Source organism: Dendrobates tinctorius, unplaced genomic scaffold (assembly GCF_039654945.1).
Source record: "Dendrobates tinctorius isolate UK_male_01 unplaced genomic scaffold, ASM3965494v1 ptg000011l, whole genome shotgun sequence".
Classification (NCBI taxonomy): domain Eukaryota; kingdom Metazoa; phylum Chordata; class Amphibia; order Anura; family Dendrobatidae; genus Dendrobates; species Dendrobates tinctorius.
In genome coordinates, this window is record NW_027361679.1 from 97,147,532 (window position 1) to 97,167,274 (window position 19,743).

Genomic DNA, 19,743 nt, shown 5'->3' on the forward strand with positions numbered 1-19,743 from the left:
ACGTCGAATTTTTTTTCTGTGGAATATTGGCCTTTATGATATTTTGGAATCAATAAACTTTGGTCTTTACTCATACTCATTTGAGTAACTGAGGTAGTGCCGGGAGGTTGGGGGACAGAAGGCAGAGAAGGGTGTCAGTCTGCAGATGCAGAGCTACTCACGGTCCGGTGACCCCAGAGGCGATGCTATCCGACTTGTCTGCAGATGCAGGTCGTAGCGAAATCCGGCTGACAGGCCAAGAGAGCGATACAGGTCAGGAGAACGGTGTCCGGCTGACAGGCTGAGAAGATGGCGACCGCCTGAGAGGAACGGAGAAGACGCGTGCTTCCAGGGGAAGAAGGGCGGAGCTAAACGCCGGGCTGAAATAGACACCGCCCGCTGGCCAGGAACAGGCTGGGTGCCAGAGAGAGAGCGGTGGGAGGACCTGGAACTGGTGGGAGAGAAGCCCGCTTAGTTGAAAGGGGCGGAGGGCGTGGCCGCGACGCTGCAGTAGGCCCGATTTGAAGCCGGGGCCTAAATTAATAGCGGCGGTCGCCTGTCAGCACGGGGTCGGCGCGGAGGTGCCGCAGTATGAGCGCTGCCACCAAAAAACCTGCCAGGGGAGAAGGAAACAGCTGTAAAAGAAAGCGGAGGCTGCCTGGAAGCGCAGAATGACCGCAGGTGTCCGCAGCGCTACCGCATCCCTGCTCCAGGGGGAACGCTGCAACCGTGCCGACTGAGGGGGGTGCAAGTGGGCCCCAATACTTACCCGTCCCGGGCCCGATACCTGTTGAATAAAGGTACCTCCTGATGAGTGTCTGTGTCTCGTCCAACCGACAGGCTCTCGTAGGCGAGTCGGTGGGAGACTGACGACAAGGACCCTTTGAATCGCTGACACGTCTTCGTGTTGGCGTCGCCAGGAAGGCTGCTGGTCCTGCCGCGGAGAGCTGCGAGGATACGGGGTGGCAGTACACGCCGTACTCAGACTCCTTGTGGGAGTACAGATATGACTATTCACTCTGTATCCCTCCGGAAAAAACCTGAAAGGAAACAACGCACAACGAGGTAGATATGGGTCTAATCCAAGACCCGTGTCCACCTCCTACTGACACTAAGCTAAACAGAGGAATTCCCTGCCGGTCGGTGGGGTGTACACTGCGGAGGAGGAGCTAACCTTTTTTTGTGCATAGTGTCAGCCTCCTAGTGGCAGCAGCATACACCCATGGTCTCTGTGTCCCCCAATAAGGCGAACAAGAAATTCCTGGATTGCTGTTTTAGTTCTTCATCCCAAAAATTAGAATAGAAAGGGATCAAAAAATGATGTGCCTGAAAAGTATAGCAATGAAAACCTTGCCTCGTCCCTCAAAAAATAAGCCCTCACATGACAATCAGCTGAAATCTGGAAAAGTTATAGCTCAAAAAGCATTGTAAAAAGAAAAAAAATTGTATTTTAATTTTTTTTTTTGCAATTCTTGACTTGTTGATTTGTTCTGCTTCTGAAAGATCGCTGTAAGACTTGGCTCACATTTATATTTTGCACTCTACGCTGAGCGCTTATAGCAGTGTCTGAATTATGTGATTCAGACAGAACCCCCGGCAGAAGATTCCCCATAATGAGGCAGATTTGTCTGGCTTTTGTACCACGCCGTACCAGTCTTTTTAGGCTTGAATAAGTGCAGTCGGCTACAGTTTGTGTACCTCTTAAAAGCCGGATACTTTCGAACAGAAACCAGAGTCCAGAGTAACTCTGCTGCCTCATTAGTGAATGGATCCCTCTGGTGTTACATCTGAATCATGTAGTTTATAGATGGAAACCCCAAGGATAAATGTGAACTAATCCAAAATGTTCTATACCCCAAAATGCCACCAATAAAAGCTTTTACTTAATCCACAAAAAAAATCCCTCGTCCGTCATCTGTTAACCCCTTAGAGATCCTGCCCATTTTTTTTTTCCCTCCCCTTCTTCCCAGAGCTATAACTTTTTTTTATTTTTTTTGTCAATATGGCCGTGTGAGGGCTTCTTTTTTGCAGTACGAGTTGTACTTTTGAATGACGACTTTGTTTTTACCATATTGTGTACTCAAAAACGGGAAAAAAATTCCAAGTGCTGTGAAATTGCAAAAAAAGTGCAATTCCACAACTGTTTTTTTTTGGGATTTTTTTTTTTTTTTTTACCATGTTCATCAAATGCTAAAACTGACCTGCCATAATGATTCTCCAGGTCATTATGAGTTCACAGACACCAAACATGTCTAGGTTCTTTTTTTATTCAAGAGGTGAAAAAAAATCCAAAGTTTGTTTAAGAAAAAAAACTGCGCCATTTTCCGTAATCTCGGGTCGGGTGAAGGCTTAGTTTTTGCGTGCCGAGCTCACGATTTTACTGATACCTTTTTGGTGCAGATACGATCTTTTGGTCTGTTAGTGCATTTTAATGCACTGTCGTGACGACCAAAAAAAAGTAATTCTGCCGTTTTGACTTTTTTCTTGCTACGCAATTTAGCGATCAGGTTAATTTTTTTTTTTTTTATTGATCGGATGATTCTGAACGCAGCAATACCAAATATGTATATTTGTGTTTTTTTTATTTTGAATGGGGCGAAAGGGGGTTTGATTTAAACTTTATATATTTTTAAAACTTTTGGCATGCTTTAATAGTCTCCATCGGAGATTAGAAGCTGCCATATCCTGATCGGCTCTGCTACATACAGTTGAATCAGATCGCCTATATGTAACAGAATTGCTGACTTGCGACGAGCGCCGACCATCAGGCGTTGCTCATAGCAATCCGGCACTGACAACCGTAGAGGTTTCAAGGAGACCTCTGGTTGTCATGCCAACCCACTGGTGACCCGCAATCACGTGAAGGGGGTCACCTGTGGGAGGATTTCCGGCCCAATGGCCGGAGGTGTGCGTTAAATGCCGCTGTCCGTTTGACAGCGGCGTTTAATGAGTTAATGGCCACGGCTGTTCCGGGCACTGTCAGCTGAACGGCGGAGGTCGCAAAGGGGTTAACAAATATAGGGGATGTCCACATTATTGATAGCACAAAGGCTCTTGAAAAGTGACATTGTTCACGCCAAAAGAAATCCAGTGAAGTCTGCATTCCCAAATCCAAATGACCCATCCCTCCTGAGCCCCACACTGCAGTTAGCATTACTGCAGCAAGGAGAGCCCGCCTAATTTATGAGGTGAGTGTCTCCAGAAGTTGGGCATAATGTACCAACACTACAATGGCATACTTGCAGTTTCACTCTGTTGCTTGTTTCTGGAAAACAGCCATGGAGTCAAAATAATCATTACACCTGTAGATGAATTACCAGGGGATATAGTTTCCAAATTAGGGACAATGAGGGGGAATTCTGCTTTTCTGGCACTTGAGAAAATTTGCTCTTCAAAAGTCAAGTAGCGCTACGTTCCTCTGCCATGTGGCCAAACAGTACTGTGAAGCCACATGTGGGGTATTGCCGTGTTCACGAGAAATTGTGTAGCAAATTATACAATTATTTTTACCTATGTAAAATCTGGGGCAAAACCAACATTTTAGTGGTAGTGAATATATATAAATTGAATATTCTTTGTGCGCTGCGGAATGGTATAACATTTTGTGAAACACGTGGCGCCAATATGACAACTTCACCCCTAGATGGTTTCATTAAGAGGCGAGGTTTGTAAAATGGGGATACTGCTGTCCTGACACCTCAAAGGCTCAGCCAATGTGACATGGCACCCGCAAACCATTCTATGCAAATCTGCACTCTAATATGGTTTTCCCTTCTGAGGCATGAAATTCAAAGATTAAAAATTGTGACATTTTTCTAATTTTTGTAGCTCAAATTTTTGATATTTTCATAAATGTAAATTATATTTACCTAAATTTACAAGTAGGATGATGTACCATTTGTCACGAAAAAAACAAAATATCCGAATCTCTGGGGTACATTGAAGCATTCCAGAGTTCTCCTAAGGTGACACTGGTAAAATTTGAAAAATGTAAGCTTGGTCATTAACGTACACACAGCTCTGTTCCTAAGGGATTACAATTGGCTACAATTATAACTAGCAAGTAAAAACCCAACCACTCTGAAAACAAAGATATGTATACAGTATATTACACTTGTACAGAAATATTCAAAAAGGAACATTGTGAAGTCTTTTGTGCTTCCTGGAAACCAGCAATGGTCTGATGTTGTTGGGCTTTGATTACACTTGTGGAAGGCAATGCCGTCTTCTCTGATATCCAGCGCCTTTCTGGTCCCCTTCTGAGTCGTGTGACGATGATTCAGTCTTCCCTGGATCATACTGTGCTCTATGTAGTGTTAGAACAAGGCTCCATAGACTTGCATTGTAAAGGAAACTTCCAGCTGATGTAAACAGTTAAACTGCTGTAAAGTGACTCTGGAACAGGAGTGTAACGGCGCTGGATACTGGAGGAGTCTTACAGGTGAGTATGCCTACACTACACTAGTATTCACACAGGTTAAGGCCTCTTTCACAATTCAGTCTTTTGCAATCAGTCACAATCCGTCAAAGTGTGCAAAAGACAGATCCTGTGCATATTGCAAAAAACTGATGCACTGGATCCATTTTTATGACACCTCTGTTGTAGCAGCCTTGCTGTAGGAATTAAAGGAACAGAATTCTGGGGGGAGAGAGATTTTATGTGCCAGAATGGATTTTGGTGTTAAATTAAAGGAATAGAAATTATTCCGGGCATGCTCAGTTGAAAAAACGGAATCCAGTGATGGATCCCTCTTCTGACGGACAGCGACGAATCCTGCGCCCATAGGCTTCCATTATAGTCAACGACTGATGGCGCTGGATCCGTCACTGTCCAACTTTTCGACGTTGACAAAAAACGTTACTATGTCCGTTGTATCCAACCGACGGACACAGAATTTCCAACGCATCTGTCAAAAGACGGATGAAACGTCTGGCCATCCGTCACTAATACAAGTCTGAGAAAAAAATGGATCCATCATGAAAAACGCTGGAACCGTTTATTTAAAAAAAACTACGGATTGTGACTGATGGCAAAAAACTGAAGTGTGAAAGAGGCCTAAGCAAAGACAAGAGAAAAGTTAATGGGTGTGCTTCTTTAACCCCTTCCATTTTTTCGTTTATTTCCTCTACTTCTTCTAAGCGCCATAACTTTTTACTTTTTTGTCAATATAGTCGTATGAGGGCTTGTTTTTTGCAGGACGAGTTGTACTTTTGGATGACCCCTTTGATTTTACCATTTAGCAAAAAAAAATTCCAAGTGCTGTGAAATTGCGAAGAAAAGGTGCAATTCCACAATTATGTTTTTATTTACCATATTCACTATATGGCAAGATTGACCTGGCAATAAGATTCTCCAGGACAGTACAAGTTTGCAGATACCAAATGTAGTGAAACCTCCACCAGGGGGAGCTGGTGAGGGAAGAGAGGTTACACACTAAGAGCAGCACCCTGAGCAACAGCACAGGTGCCACAGGTAACGAGAGAGAATAGTCAGACGAACCGAGTCAGAAACTAGCAGGAGCAGACGTACCAGAAGGAGCAGCAATACACGTAGTCAAAATACCAAGCCGAGAGTCAGAAAGCCAGAACATGAGCACTGGGTCCAAAACGTGAGACGAAATACGTGGCCGGGGTACAAGCCGGGGAGTCAGATGCCAGAGAGGGAACATAACAACAGAGACGAATACCAAGAGACGGGGTCAGAAATCAGTTCGGGTCATACACGTGAATATCAGTCAAAGGCAGGAGGATCACCAAGGTACAAGGTTCAGAGGCTCTAAACTAGAAGCTTGAGCTATCACTAACACTGGTCAGCAGGCTGTGAGACTGAAATAGCCCAGTTAGCTCCAGAACGAGGCTGAGGAGATTAACTCCCGCATGACCAGTCCAGAGTGAAGACAGCAGAAAATAAACTCCGGACTGGACCATGACAGTACCCCCCTCTCAATGGGGGGCCACTGGACCCCCCAGGCTTCCCTGGATGACGAGCGTGAAAGGCCCGGACCAACCGATCCGCATGGACTGAACGCGTCGGCACCCATGACCGATCCTCAGGACCGTATCCTTTCCAATGGACCAAGTACTGAAGTGAACGACTGAGCATACGAGAATCTACCACCTGTTCCACATCGTACTCTGTCTGACCATCTACCATAACAGGCGGAGGGTGCGAGGGAGACTCATCAGAGGAAGGCACCGACGGCTTCAGAAGCGCTTTATGGAACACATTAGGAATCCGTAATGACTGATTCAAACGCAGGCGAAAGGCCACAGGTTTAATCACCTCTAAAATCTCATACGGACCAATAAACTTGGGACCCATCTTAGCAGCGGGAATTCTCAGCCTTATGTTCTTGGTGGATAACCATACCTTATCCCCCCACCTGATAAGTCGGCCCCACCGAGCGTCGTTTATCCGCAAAAAATTTTGTATTTGCCCTGAGCCTCCCTAATGTTTCTCTGAACCTCCCTCCAAACCTCCTCCAACTGCAAAAAGGCTGAATTAGCCCCTGGACACTTCGAATCTAATCTGGAGAATTCACCAAAATGAGGGTGAAACCCATGGTTGCAGAAGAAAGGAGAAGTACCAGTAGACTGATTGACACGATTATTGAAGGCGAATTCCGCTATAGGTATCACAGAGCACCAATCATCCTGTCTGGATGTGACAAGACACCGCAGGATCTGCTCCAAAGACTGATTCGTCCTTTCAGTCTGACCATTGGTCTCGGGATGGTAGGCCGATGAAAAGGTCAGACTGATGCCCAGCCTTTTACAAAAGGCTCTCAAGAATTTTGCCACGAATTGCACCCCTCTATCAGACACCACACTGACAGGCACACCATGCAACCGAATCACATGCTCAATGAATAGCTTAGATAGAGTCTCCGCATTAGGAAGGCCCGTTAAGGATACAAAATGTGCTTGTTTACTGAACCTATCCACAACTACACAGATCATGGTTTTGCCATTAGACGGTGGGAGATCGGTGATAAAATCCATGGACAGGTGAGTCCACGGTCTATCCGGAATTGGCAGTGGCACCAATTCCCCGGCCGGCTGGTTGTGGGAGGCTTTAGCGCGGGCACAAGTTTCACAGGAGGACACAAAACCAGTGACGTCAGAAGTTAACGAGGGCCACCAGAACAGCCTTTTGCTGGCTTTGAGTGGCCGAGATTCCAGGATGCCCACTCAGAGCTGAGTCGTGGAACTCCCGAAGCACCCTTAACAGATACTAGACAGGCACAAAGAGCTTATTTTCAGTTATGGATGGAGGAGCAAGAGATTGGGCCTCACGAATCTCCTGCTCCAATCTCGGGGACACCACAGCCACCACCACCCCGCGCTGAAGAATGGAGGAAGGAGGCTCAGGAGTCGATACCGGATCTAGGCTGCGAGACAAGGCATCCGCCTTCACATTCTTGGAACCTGGTCTGAAAGTGATGGAAAACTGAAATCGGGGAAAAAAAAAGTGACCGCCTTGCCTGTCTCTAAGTCAGACGTTTGGCGGATTCGATGTAAGACAGGTTCTTGTGATCTGTAATGACAACGATGGACAGCCCCCTCCAAAAAATGCCTCCATTCTTCAAAAGCCAATTTAATGGCCAACAACTCTCGGTTACCCACATCATAATTCCTTTCAGCAGAGGAAAAATTTTTAGAAAAGAAGGCACAGGGTCTTAAGTTAATGTGGTGGGTCCCTTGGACAACATAGCCCCCACTCCCACCTCAGAGGCATCCACTTCTATGATGAATGGTTTAGACAAGTCAGGTTGCACCAGTACCGGAGCAGTCATGAAACGTTCTTTTAACAAAGAAAACGCCGCCACAGCTGGAACTGACCAGTTTTTGAGATCCGCCCCCTTTTGGGTGAGATCAGTGAGGGGTTTGACCACTTGAGAGAACCCCTTGATGAATTTTCTATGATAATTGGCGAAACCCAGAAATCGCTGCAGACCCTTGAGATCTCTGGGTTGCACCCAATCCACAATAGCCTGTACTTCCTAGAGTCCATACGAAACCCCTCAGCAGACAGGATGACCCCTAGAAAGGAGAATTCTTGAGTAAAAAAAATGAGCATTTCTCCAATTTGGCAAAGAGTGAGTTCTACCTGAGCCTCTGGAGAACCGCATGAAGATGACCCATATGACTTTGTCTATTAGAAGAATATATGAGTATATCGTCAAGATAAACAACTACAAAGCGTCCAATAAAATCAGAAAAAACATGGTTAATGAAATTCTGGAATACCGCTGGTGCAGTAGTCAAACCGAAGGGCATAACCAAATTTTCAAACAGACCCTCAGAGGTGAGAAACAGTTTTCCATTCATCCCCCTCCTGCATATGGATGAGATTGTATGCTCCCCTGAGGTCCAACTTAGAGAACCACCTGGTCCCCGACAATTGATTGTACAAATCAGGTATCAGTGGGAGAGGGTAAGCGTTTCTTAGGGTTATTTTATTCAGTTCTCAAAAATCGAGGCATGGGCGTAAACCAACATCCTTTTTTTTTTTTTTTTCACAAAAAAGAACCCCGCTGCCACGGGAGAGACAGATGGCCGTATATGCCCTTTGCGGAGGCTCTCAGATATACTCCTTCATAGCAGCCCGCTCAGGGCCGGAGAGATTGTACAGCCGGGCTTTGGGCAATTTGCACCGGGAACAAGATCCACGGCACAATCGAATGGGCGGTGTGGTGGTAGAACCTCAGCCTCCTTTTTGGAGAACACATCCTCAAAATCCTTCAGGTACTCCGGAATACCCTCCAGACTGACGGATGACATAGACACAGTAGCAAGACAATTTTCAGAACAACCAGGTCCCCAGTCAATAACCGGGTTATGCTGTTGCAACCAGGGAAACCCTAACACCAGGCCAGCAGGGAGGTTATCCAAAACAAAGCATGACATGTGCTCCTGGTGTAGGGCCCCCACCCTGAGGGTGAATTCTTTAGAAATGAAATGGAGACCATCCTTAGTGAGAGGTGTAGAGTCAATAGCCACAATTTTTAAGGGAGTCCCCAACCTAACTGTCCCTAATCTACAGCGAGCCACCAGCTTAGAGTCAATCAGGTTCAGGGATGACCCACAGTCTACAAAAGCCAAAGTATGGAAAAAGCCGTTCTCAACACCAAGTTCCACCTTTAGCAGTATCTTTGAAAAAGAAGAAAAAGGTACCTGAGAGTCTGGGTGACCGCCACGATTATCACCCAGACTCAGCCGTTTGTTAGTTGGAGGACAGGAGGGGCAGTCTTTTTTCCAATGTCCGGGATCTCCGCAGTAAAAACACAATTTTCCATCATGTCGCCGTTTCCTCTCTTTCTCCTGGGGGTTGGTGGCTCCCACCTCCACAGGTTCAAATGGAAGCAAAACATCAGGGTTAGCAGGGAAAAACGGAAACCCTCGCTGAGTAACACCTCTCTCCTGCAGTCTCCGATCCATACGGATAGCCTGAGTCATAGCCTCTCCAATGAGCTGGGAGGAGGATGGAGAGCCAGAGTGTCCTTCAAGCAATCCGACAGTTCCTTCCTGAACAGACATCTCAGTGCGGAGTTGTCCCAGGACCACCTCAGTGGACGATCGACGGAATTCGGAGCTGTACCATTCGGCTGAGTGCTTCCCTTGTCCCAGACCCAAAATAGTGTCCTCTGCCACCCTATCACGGTCCGGTTCGTCATAGATAAGTCCTAGGGCCTCAAAAAACCTATCTACCGACATCCGTTCAGGGGCAGTAGGGGGCAACGAAAAAGCCCAGGATAGGGGACCCTCCCTAAGTAAGGAGATAACAATCCCCACCCACTAAGTCTCATCCCCAGACGATCGAGGTCTAAGAGAAAACCATAATTTACAACTCTCCTTGAATATGTGAAATTTATCTTTTTCGCCAGAAAGTGTCAGGAAGTTTTTAACTGAGGGTTCAGGAGAGTACAAAATAACATCTACAGAGTCTCCTGGTGGACAAGCAATGAGGTGTTTCCCTGCATGGTCTTAATAGTCTGTCAGTTCATTCTGTAAGTGGGTATGAGACATGACAAGGTACTGATGATTCACAGAAAAGTCCTGCGCCATCTGCGTCAAACTGGACACTTGATCTGCCAAGTTATGCAGCAGATCCATGGCCAAAGGAAAAAAAGTGCAAAATCCCGTTTTAAATGTATAGGTTAGTGATAATGTAGTGAATCCTCCACCAGGGGGAGCTGGTGAGGGAAGAGAGGTTACACACTAAGAGCAGCAACCCTGAGCAACAGCACAGGTAACGAGAGAGAATAGTCAGACGAACCGAGTCAGAAACTAGCAGGAGTAGACTTACCAGAAGGAGCAGCAATACACGGAGTCAGAAAGCCAGAACATGAGCACGGGGTCCAAAACGTGAGACGAAATACGTGGTCGGGGTACAAGCCGGGGAGTCAGATGCCAGAGAGGGAACGTAACAGCAGAGACTAATACCAAGAGACGGGGTGAGAAGTCAGTTCGGGTCATACACGTGAATATCAGTCAAAGGCAGGAGGATCACCAAGGTACAAGGGTCAGAGGCTCTAAACTGCAAGCTTGAGCTATCACTAACACTGGTCAGCAGGTTGTGAGAGACTGAAATAGCCCAGCTAGCTCCAGAACGAGGCTGAGGAGATTAACTCCCGCATGACCAGTCCAGAGAGCAGAAAATAAACTCCGGACTGGACCATGACACCAAACATGTATTGTGCTGGTAAAGGCACATGATGGCTGGTTATATCATTCATGTGTCGGGGAAAAATGTGAGCTCATCGTATAAGCCATCATCAAAGTCAGGGACACAACAACATATGGTGTAAATGTCATGTCATGAAGGGTTTAACCCCTTCACCCCCAAGGGTGGTTTGCACGTTCATGACCGGGCCAATTTTTACAATTCTGACCACTGTACCTTTATGAGGTCATAAATCTGGAACGCTTCCATGGATCCCGGTGATTCTGACATTGTTTTCTCGTGACATATTGTACTTCATGTTAGTGGTAAAATTTCATTCAAATAACTTGCGTTTATTTGTGAAAAAAACGGAAATTTGGCAAAAATTTTGAAAATTTCGCTATTTTCCAACTTTGAATTTTTATGCCCTTAAATCACAGAGATACGGCACACAAACTTGATAACTAACATTTCCCACATGTTTACTTTACATCAGCACAATTTTGGAACCAAAATTTTTTTTTTTTAGGAAGTTATAAGGGTTAAAAGTTGACCAGCGATTTCTCATTTTTTACAACACCATTTTATTTTTAGGACCACATCACATTTGAAGCCACTTTGAGGGGTCTATATGATAGAAAATACCCAAAAGTGACACCATTTTAAAAACTGCACCCCTTAAGGTGCTCAAAACCACATTCAAGAAGTTTATTAACCCTTCAGGTGCGTCACAGGAATTTTTTTGAATATTTAAAAAAAAAAATGAACATCTAACTTTTTTTCACAAAAAAAGTACTTCAGGTTCAATTTTTTTATTTTACCAAGGGTAAGAGGAGAAATTGGACTGCAAAAGTTATTGTGCAATTTGTCCTGAGTACGCTGATACTTGATTTGTGGGGGGGAACGACTGTTTCGGCGCATGGCAGAGCTCAGAATGGAAGGAGCGCCGTTTGACTTTTTTAATGCAAAATTGGCTGGAATTCAGATCGGACGCCATGTCACGTTTGGAGAGTCCCTGATGTACCTAAACAGTGGTAACCCCCTACAAGTGACCCCATTTTGGAAACTAGACCCCCCAAGGAACTTATCTAGATATGTGGTGAGAACTTTGAACCCCCAAGGGCTTCACAGAAGTTTATAACATAAAGCCGTACAATTAAAAAATCATTTTTTTTCCACAAAAATGATCTTTTCACCCTCAATTCGTATTTTTTTCAAGGGTAACAGCACCCTAAAAGTTATTGTGCAATTTGTCCTGAGTACGCTGATACCCCACATGTGGGGGTAAACCACTATTTGGGCGCATAGCAGAGCTCGGAAGGGAAGCAGCGCCATTTGACGTTTTTGGATGGAATTGAGATCGGACACCATGTCGTGATTGGAAAACCCCTGATGTACCTAAACAGTGGAAACCCCCCACAAATGACACCATTTTGTAAACTAGACCCCCCAAGGAACTTATCTAGATGTGTGGTGAGCACTTTGAACCCCCCAGTGCTTCACAGAAGTTTATAACACCCGGGCGTGAAAATAAAAAATTCGTTTTTTTTCCACAAACATGATCTTTTAGTCACCATTTTTTTTATTTTCCCAAGGGTAACAGGAGAAATTGGACCCCAAAAGTTGTTGTCCAATTTGTCCTGAGTATGCTGATACCCCATATGTGGGAGAAAACTACTGTATGGGCACACATCGGGGCTCGGAAGGGAAGTAGTGACGTTTTGGAATGCAGACATTGATAGAATGGTCTGCGGGTGTCATGTTGCCTTTGGAGTGCCCCTAATGTACCTAAACAGTGGAAACCCCCCACAAATGACCCCATTTTGAAAACTAGACCCCCTAAGGAACTTATCTAGATGTGAGGTGAGCACTTTGAACCCCCAAGGGCTTCACAGACGTTTATAATGCCAGGGCATGAAAATAAAAAAATCGTATTTTTTCCACAAACCTGATCAATTAGTCCCCAATTTTTTCATTTTCCCAAGTGCAACAGGAGAAATTGGACCCCAAAAGTTGTTGTCCAATTTGTCCTGAGTACGCTGACACCCCATATGTGGGAGAAAACTACTGTATGGACACACGTCAGGGCTCGGAAGGGAAGTAGTGACGTTTTGGAATGCAGACTTTGATGGAATGGTCTGCGGGTGTCGTGTGCGTTTGGAGAGCCCCTGATGTACCTAAACTATTGAAACTCCCTACAAGTAACCCCATTTTGGACACTAGACCCCCCCACGGAACTAATCTAGATGTGTGGTGAGCACTTTGAACCCCCAAGTGCTTCACAGAAGTTTATAACGCTCGGACGTGAAAATAAAAAAATCATTTTTTTCCACAAAAATGATATTTTTGCACCCAATTTTTTATTTTCCTAAGGGTAACAGGAGAAATTGGACCCCAAAAATTGTTTTGCAATTTGTCCTGAGTAGGCTGATACCCTACATGTGGGGGTAAAACACTGTTTGGGCGCATGGCAGAGCTTGGAAGGGAAGGAGCACCATATGACTTTTTCAACTCAGAATTGGCTGGAATTGAGATCAGACGCAATGTTGCATTTGGAGAGCCCCTGATGTGCCCAAGCAGTGGAAACCCCCAATTCTATCTCCAACCCGAACCCCAACACACCCCTAACCCTAATCTCAGCCCTAACCCTAGCCCTAACCCTAATGGAAAAATGGAAATAAATACATTTTTTTTTTTATTTTATTATTTTTCCCTAACTAAGGGGGTGATAACGGGGGGTTTGATTTACTATTTATGGCGGTTTTTATGTTTGGCAGCTGTCGCACGCTAAAAGACGCTTTTTATTGTAAAAATAGTTTTTGCATCACCACATATTGAGAGCTATAATTTTTCCGTATTTTGACCCGAGTCATGTGAGGTCTTATTTTTTGCGGGACGAGTTGACGTTTTTATTGGTACCATTTTCGGGCACGTGACATTTTTTGATCGCTTTTTATTCCTATTTTTGGGACGCAGAATGAACAAAAACCAGCGTTTCATGAATTTCTTTTGGGGGAGTGCGTTTACACCGTTCCGTGTGCGGTAAAATTGATAAAGCGGTTTTATTCTTCGGGTCGGTACGGTTACAGCGATACCTCATTTAGGTGTTTTTTTTGTTTTGTCGGTTTTATGCAATGAAAACTATTTTATATAAAAAAAAAATAATAATTTTTGCATCGCTTTATTCTGCGAGCTATAACTTTTTTATTTTTTCGCTGATGATGCTGTGTGGCGGCTCGTTTTTTGCGGGACAAGATGACGTTTTCAGCGGTACCATGGATATTTATATGCGTCTTTTTGATCGCGCGTTATTACACTTTTTGTTTGGCGTTATGATAATAAATCATTATTTTTTGCTTCGTTTTTTATTTTTATTTTTTAAGGGGTTCGCTAAAGGGGTTAACTAACGGGACTGTTTTATAGGGCGGGTCGTTACGGACGCGGCGATACCTAATGTGTACTTTTTATTGTTTTTTTTTTGTTTTGTTTTTTTTATTTTCAAAAAATGTATTTAGTGGGGAATATTTTTTTTTTTGGCGATTTATTTTTACACTTTTTTTTATTTATTTATTTTTTTAACTTTATTACATAGTCCCAGGTGGGACATCACTGTCCTGTGACAGATCGCAGTGCCGAAGGCTTCCTCATGCCTGCGCTTTGCAGGCAGTGAGGAAGCCAGCTTCCTGCACGCCCCCGAAGGCCCCCGTCGCCATCTTGGATTCGGGGGCCTGGAGGAAAGGAGCCCCCTGCAGCAGCGCTGCACATTGCGCTGCCGTGGGGGGCTCAGGGAAGCACGGAGGGAGCCCCCTCCCTGCCGATGCTTCCCTTTAACTCCCGGTACACCGCGATCATGTTTGATCGTGGTGTGCAAGGGGTTAACGTGTCGGGAGCGGTCCGTGACCGCCCCTGACACATTGTGCCGGGTGTCAGCTGTGATAATCAGCTGACACCCGGCCGCGATCAGCGGCGCTCACCACGTGGGCGCCGCTGATCGCTGAGACGTACTATCCCGTCCATGGGCATAGGGGCCCAGGTCCCATGGACAGGATAGTACGTCGGATGGCAGGAAGGAGTTAAAGGGAATCTGTCACACTGAAGGGAATGAGCACCATTTATCTTTTGGAACACAGACTTTGATGTAATGGTCTGCTGGTGTCATGTCGCATTTGGAGAGCCCTGTTGTATCTAAACAGTGGTAAATCCCAACTATTGACTCAAATTTTGAAGCTAGGACCCCTCAAGGAATGTATTTAGATGTGTGGCAAGCAACTTGAACCCCCAACTACTTCACAGAAGTTTATAACATAGAACCTTGAAAAAAAACAAGCACATTTTTCCCACAAAAACTGTTATTTTAGCCCCAATTTTTTTCGACAAGGATAGCAGAATAAAATGGACCCCAAAATTTGTTGTGCAATTTCTTCTGAGTACGCAACTACCCCATATGTGTTCGAAAACTACTTTTGAGCACAGTACAAAGCTCAGAAGGGAAGAAGTGCCATATCCAAGTTCACATTTTGCTCAACTATTGTTTGAGGTGCCAGACCAGCAGAAATCCCCCCAATAAGAGACCCCACTAAGTCTCTCAATGAATTCACCTATGGGTGCAGTGATCATATTGATAACACAGCTGGGTCACAGAATTTTATGCCATTGGGCAATGAAGAAAAAAATATAGATTTATACCACAAAAGTTTTTTGTTTTGGCTCCAAATTTTACGTTTTCACACTGGGAGATAGGTTGAAATGGCACCAAAATTTGTCCCAAAGTTCCATCTGAAATGCCCCATATGTGGCTGTACAGTACTTAGCCATACGGCAACGGCACTTTTATACTCTCCTAATAGACGGTCACCACTGGATCAAAGGCCAGACAGGTCCATGGTGCCATCATCAGCCTCATTATAGGGAATCTTCTGCAAAAGGTTCTGTCTGAATCACGTTTTTCTGAGATTTACACGGAAACCCCAGTGTGAGCGCAGGATAAATGTGTGCCGAGCCTTACTGCGATCTTTGGGAGGCAGAATGAACAAATCAGCAGCTGAAGAATTGGTTTTATTTATTTTTTTTACGCCATTACTTGCGTGATATAAGTGATTAGGCAACTTTATTCTTCAGGTTGGTGCAGTTACAGCGATATCAGATTTATGTCAGGGTTTTTATGTTTGGCTGCTGTCATACACTGAAAGGCACTTTTTTTTTTTAGAAATTAATTTTTTTATCACCATATTTTGAGAGCTAAAATTTTTCCACATTTCGGCCAAAAGAGTCAAGTGAGGGTTTATTTTTTGTAGAACGAGTTGACGTTTTTATTGGTACCATTTTTGGGCTCAGTTTGAGGTTGGGTTGTCCGGGACTCGATACAAAATGTGTCCTTTTAGTTTTGTTTTTTTCATAATATTTATTTGGGTACAATACATTTTATTTTGTAAATTTTTGCTTTTAAATTCACAACTTTTTTATCACTTTTTTTTTTTTTTTACTTAGTGCCAATATGTGACTTTCACTTTCTGCAGTCTGAATGCAGTTATAAGGTATAGCAATACAGGAGCATTGTCGTACCTTATAGGTTGTCAGCCCTGCAGACACAAGTAAGTTAGATCATGTACAGCGCATGATCTAACTTGCTAGTGCCTGGTGACCGGGATGTCGTCATGACGACATTGAGCCACCATGGCAACGATCGAGACCCTGCGATGAAGTCATGGGGTCTATGATCCAAGGGCAGTGGGGCTTTCTTCCCTCTTCCTGCTCAGTAAATGCTGCGATTTAGAGGGATAGTGCAGGCACCACTCCTGGCATTGAGTCGAGTGTCAGCTGTCAGTATCAGCTGACACCCGGCGGTGATCGTGTGTGCACAGCCTCTGTGTGCACAAAATCGCCTAGACGCATCCATATGTCCATGTCTGTAAGAACCAGGCGACCTGGACGTATGGGTACGTCTAAGGTTAAAGGGTACCTGTCACCAGTTTTTTGGCCTATCAACTAAAAATATCATCTAGTAGTGTGAGCTATACATTCTCCAACTATTTGTGAAACCCACTGACTCCCCATGAATCCCCCATAAAACCTTTTTTATTGCTGCCTCGCTGTATGTGAATATCCTCGGTCCAGTCCGTTGGGCGTCTCCCCCTCCTTCGGAGTGCTGTACGCATTCTGTTATGTGAATAGCATTGTTTGCGTACAGGTCCCGTGCGTGCGCTTTCAAATTGCCTCCCGCGCGTGCGCATTTTGCTTTGCCCAACTGCGGGAAAAGCATTAGTGCGCATGCTCCGGTGAACTATGTTCCAGTATACAGCGAAATGCTCCCATTTCATAGTACTTCCAGCGCATGCGCACTAATGCTTTTTGGCTTTGCCCGAAATTGGGCAAAGCATACTGCGCACGCGCGGGACCTGTACGCGAACACTGCTATTCACAGAACGGAATGCGTACAGCACACTGAGAAGGGGTGGAGATAGGGACCAGAACCAACGCCCATCGGACCATGGGCGTTTACATACAGCATGGGAGCAATATAAAAGGTTTTTATGGGGGATTCATGGGGAGCCAGGGGGTTTCACAAGTAGTTGGGGAATGTATAGCTCACACTCTATTAGATGGAAAAATATTCAGGATTGAGAGTCCTCAGTAGTTGATGCCTTTTAATGGCTAACTGAAAAGATGGTAACACATTGCAAGCTTTCGAGACTACTCAGGTCTCTTCATCAGGCTAGACTAATACAAAATCTGAAGTCACATATTTATGCACAATACAGCCTAGAAAAAATGCAATAGATAAGACAAGTGACGTGAAGCAGAACTATCAATATGGGAGAGGGAGAAACATAAATATAAACATTGGACCAGTTCATAGATAAGGAGTCCGGTTGTTTTATGGTCCTCTGATTGGGGTCTAGTTCTGTGTTGTGATGCCCCAACACGGTTTTAAAAGGAAATTCCTTAATTGATGTAAAAAGACATAAATCCATGCGACACATTCATTCCAGCACTGAGAGTGTCAAAGTTTGTCATAAATTTGTACTCCCAAACTCTTCTCTCTCTCTGAGACTTGAAGTTACCTTTCAATACCAGTAATTTCATATCCACGTTGCTGTGATCAGGGATACAGAAATGTTTTGCCACAGGTAGATCCATTCTTTTTTCTCTTATTGTGTGACGATGAGCATTCATCCTCGTTCTAAGCTTTTGCCCTGTCTCCCCCACATACAGACCCCCAGTTGGACATTTAGTACAAATAATTAAGTACACCACATTAGATGTAATGCAGGTAAAAGTACCTGGGTTCTTGTAGTCCTGATGTGAGTTGGGGATCTTTATCTTGTCCGTGGTCATTATAAATGGACAGGTGTTACATTTTTTCTGGTTGCAAGGAAAGGTTCCTGCAGCTGTTGGAGAGGACAGGGAGCTTCTGACAATGATGCTTCTTAAATTTGGGGGCTGCTTAAAACACAGCATACACACAGTATACTCTATTAGATGATATTTTTAGTTGATAGGCCAAAAACCTGGTGACGAGTTCCCTTTAAGACTGTTGACATAACCTTAACCCAGGGTTTTATTTTCTAATTCCTTGAGTTATTGAATTTCAATTAAAGATTATATAAGAAAAAAAAAAAATATTGCGCAGGATTGGATGTCTTTCAACATTGCATAGTGACCTTCACACTGGTAAATTATTGTATCACTGTCACTTATTTGGTTTTTCTTCACTTGGTTGCTTATTATAATTATATCCTCATTTATTCATAAGGAAGTAGCTGTTAGAACTGTTACAAAGACCATGGTGTCCACTGTTGAAGAAGATGGAGAGGATGAAGAAGCTGATTTTGGGGAGGAAGATCTATTTCACCAGCAGGTAACCTTGACATAACCCATTTATATACAGAATACTGTCAGGCAGGACAGGGGTTGCTGTCGCTGCTCACCAGGCAGATCTCCTCAATCTACCACATGGTACTGGCTAAACCTTTGTTTAAGGAGTAGTGTTAGTCAGAAATTGGGAGGACACATGTTTGTACTGGGAGATGGAATGCAGATATAAGATGGCATGCATTTCTCTATTGTCATAAACCCCCTTTAAATTCATGTAGCAACAAATAGATGTTGTCCAATACTTTTGCATTAATGGCCTATCCTTAGACTAGGTCACCAATGTCTGACCGTCCGGCATCCATCATCGTCAGCTGCTAACTGTGTCGGCGGAGCTGGTAGCTTGTCGGAAGTAATCGCTTGCAACTGTGGCCGGGGCTTGGTACTACACATCCGCCTCCTATTGATTTGAATAGGAGGTGAACATCCAGTACCAATCCCTGGCCACTACAAGTAGACGGCCACCTACGCAAATATTCCGGAAGGCCGCTGCCGCCACCGATAGCAGCTGATCCGCGGGGGTGCCTTGTGTTGGACCCATGTCGATCAGACATTGAAGACATAACCTAAGGATATGTCATTAATGTAAAAGTAGTGGACAATCTCTTTAAATGTTGCTCTGTGGGTTTAAAGGTGGTTTATCACAATAGAGAGATGTATCCCATCTAATAGGTATTGGAAAAATAATACACTTTCCAAGTAGATAGAAGTAAATAACACATATGTATTTTTCTTTATCGCCTTATTGGGGGACACAGATTACCATGGGTGTATGCTACTGCTGCTGCGAGGCTGACACTATGCAAAACAAGAAAATTAGCTCCTCCCCGGCAGTATACACCCACCGACAGGCACCAAGTACCCCAGTATTTTTCAGATTCGGCATTGGGAAACGGTGTCAGTTCATCCTGCTTTCTCATATCAAGCGGCTGAGCGAGCAGTGTGGTGTTACCCACATCGCAACTCTCAGGACCGCAGGCAGGACTTTTCCCCTATCACCCTCGGGTGCTAGGGCTGATGACAGGTGGCAGTCCTATCCGATTCCCCTCCTCACCCCTCTCCCGGGACAGGGCTGAGAGGAAGACGGCGGTCACCAGCGGTGACGTTTCCCCTTCTTACAAGAGATTGGCGCCGTCTTCTTCACCATGCCGACATGCTGCAGGTACAGAGGATTCTCTCTCCCAGCGGCCTGCTCTCTACTCGTGGGCCCCTGCGGTCATCCTCTT

General features: G+C 44.7%; 1 protein-coding gene across 1 annotated transcript in view; it reads left to right on the top strand.

The window, feature by feature from the left end:
• Positions 1–19,743, top strand: part of LMNB2 (lamin B2) — a 148,982-nt gene that overhangs the window by 113,298 nt on the left and 15,941 nt on the right. Inside the window, exon 11 of the mRNA XM_073545097.1 lies at positions 18,403–18,503. Coding sequence (XP_073401198.1) covers positions 18,403–18,503 — 101 coding nt within the window. The remainder of the gene's footprint in view (positions 1–18,402; positions 18,504–19,743) is intronic.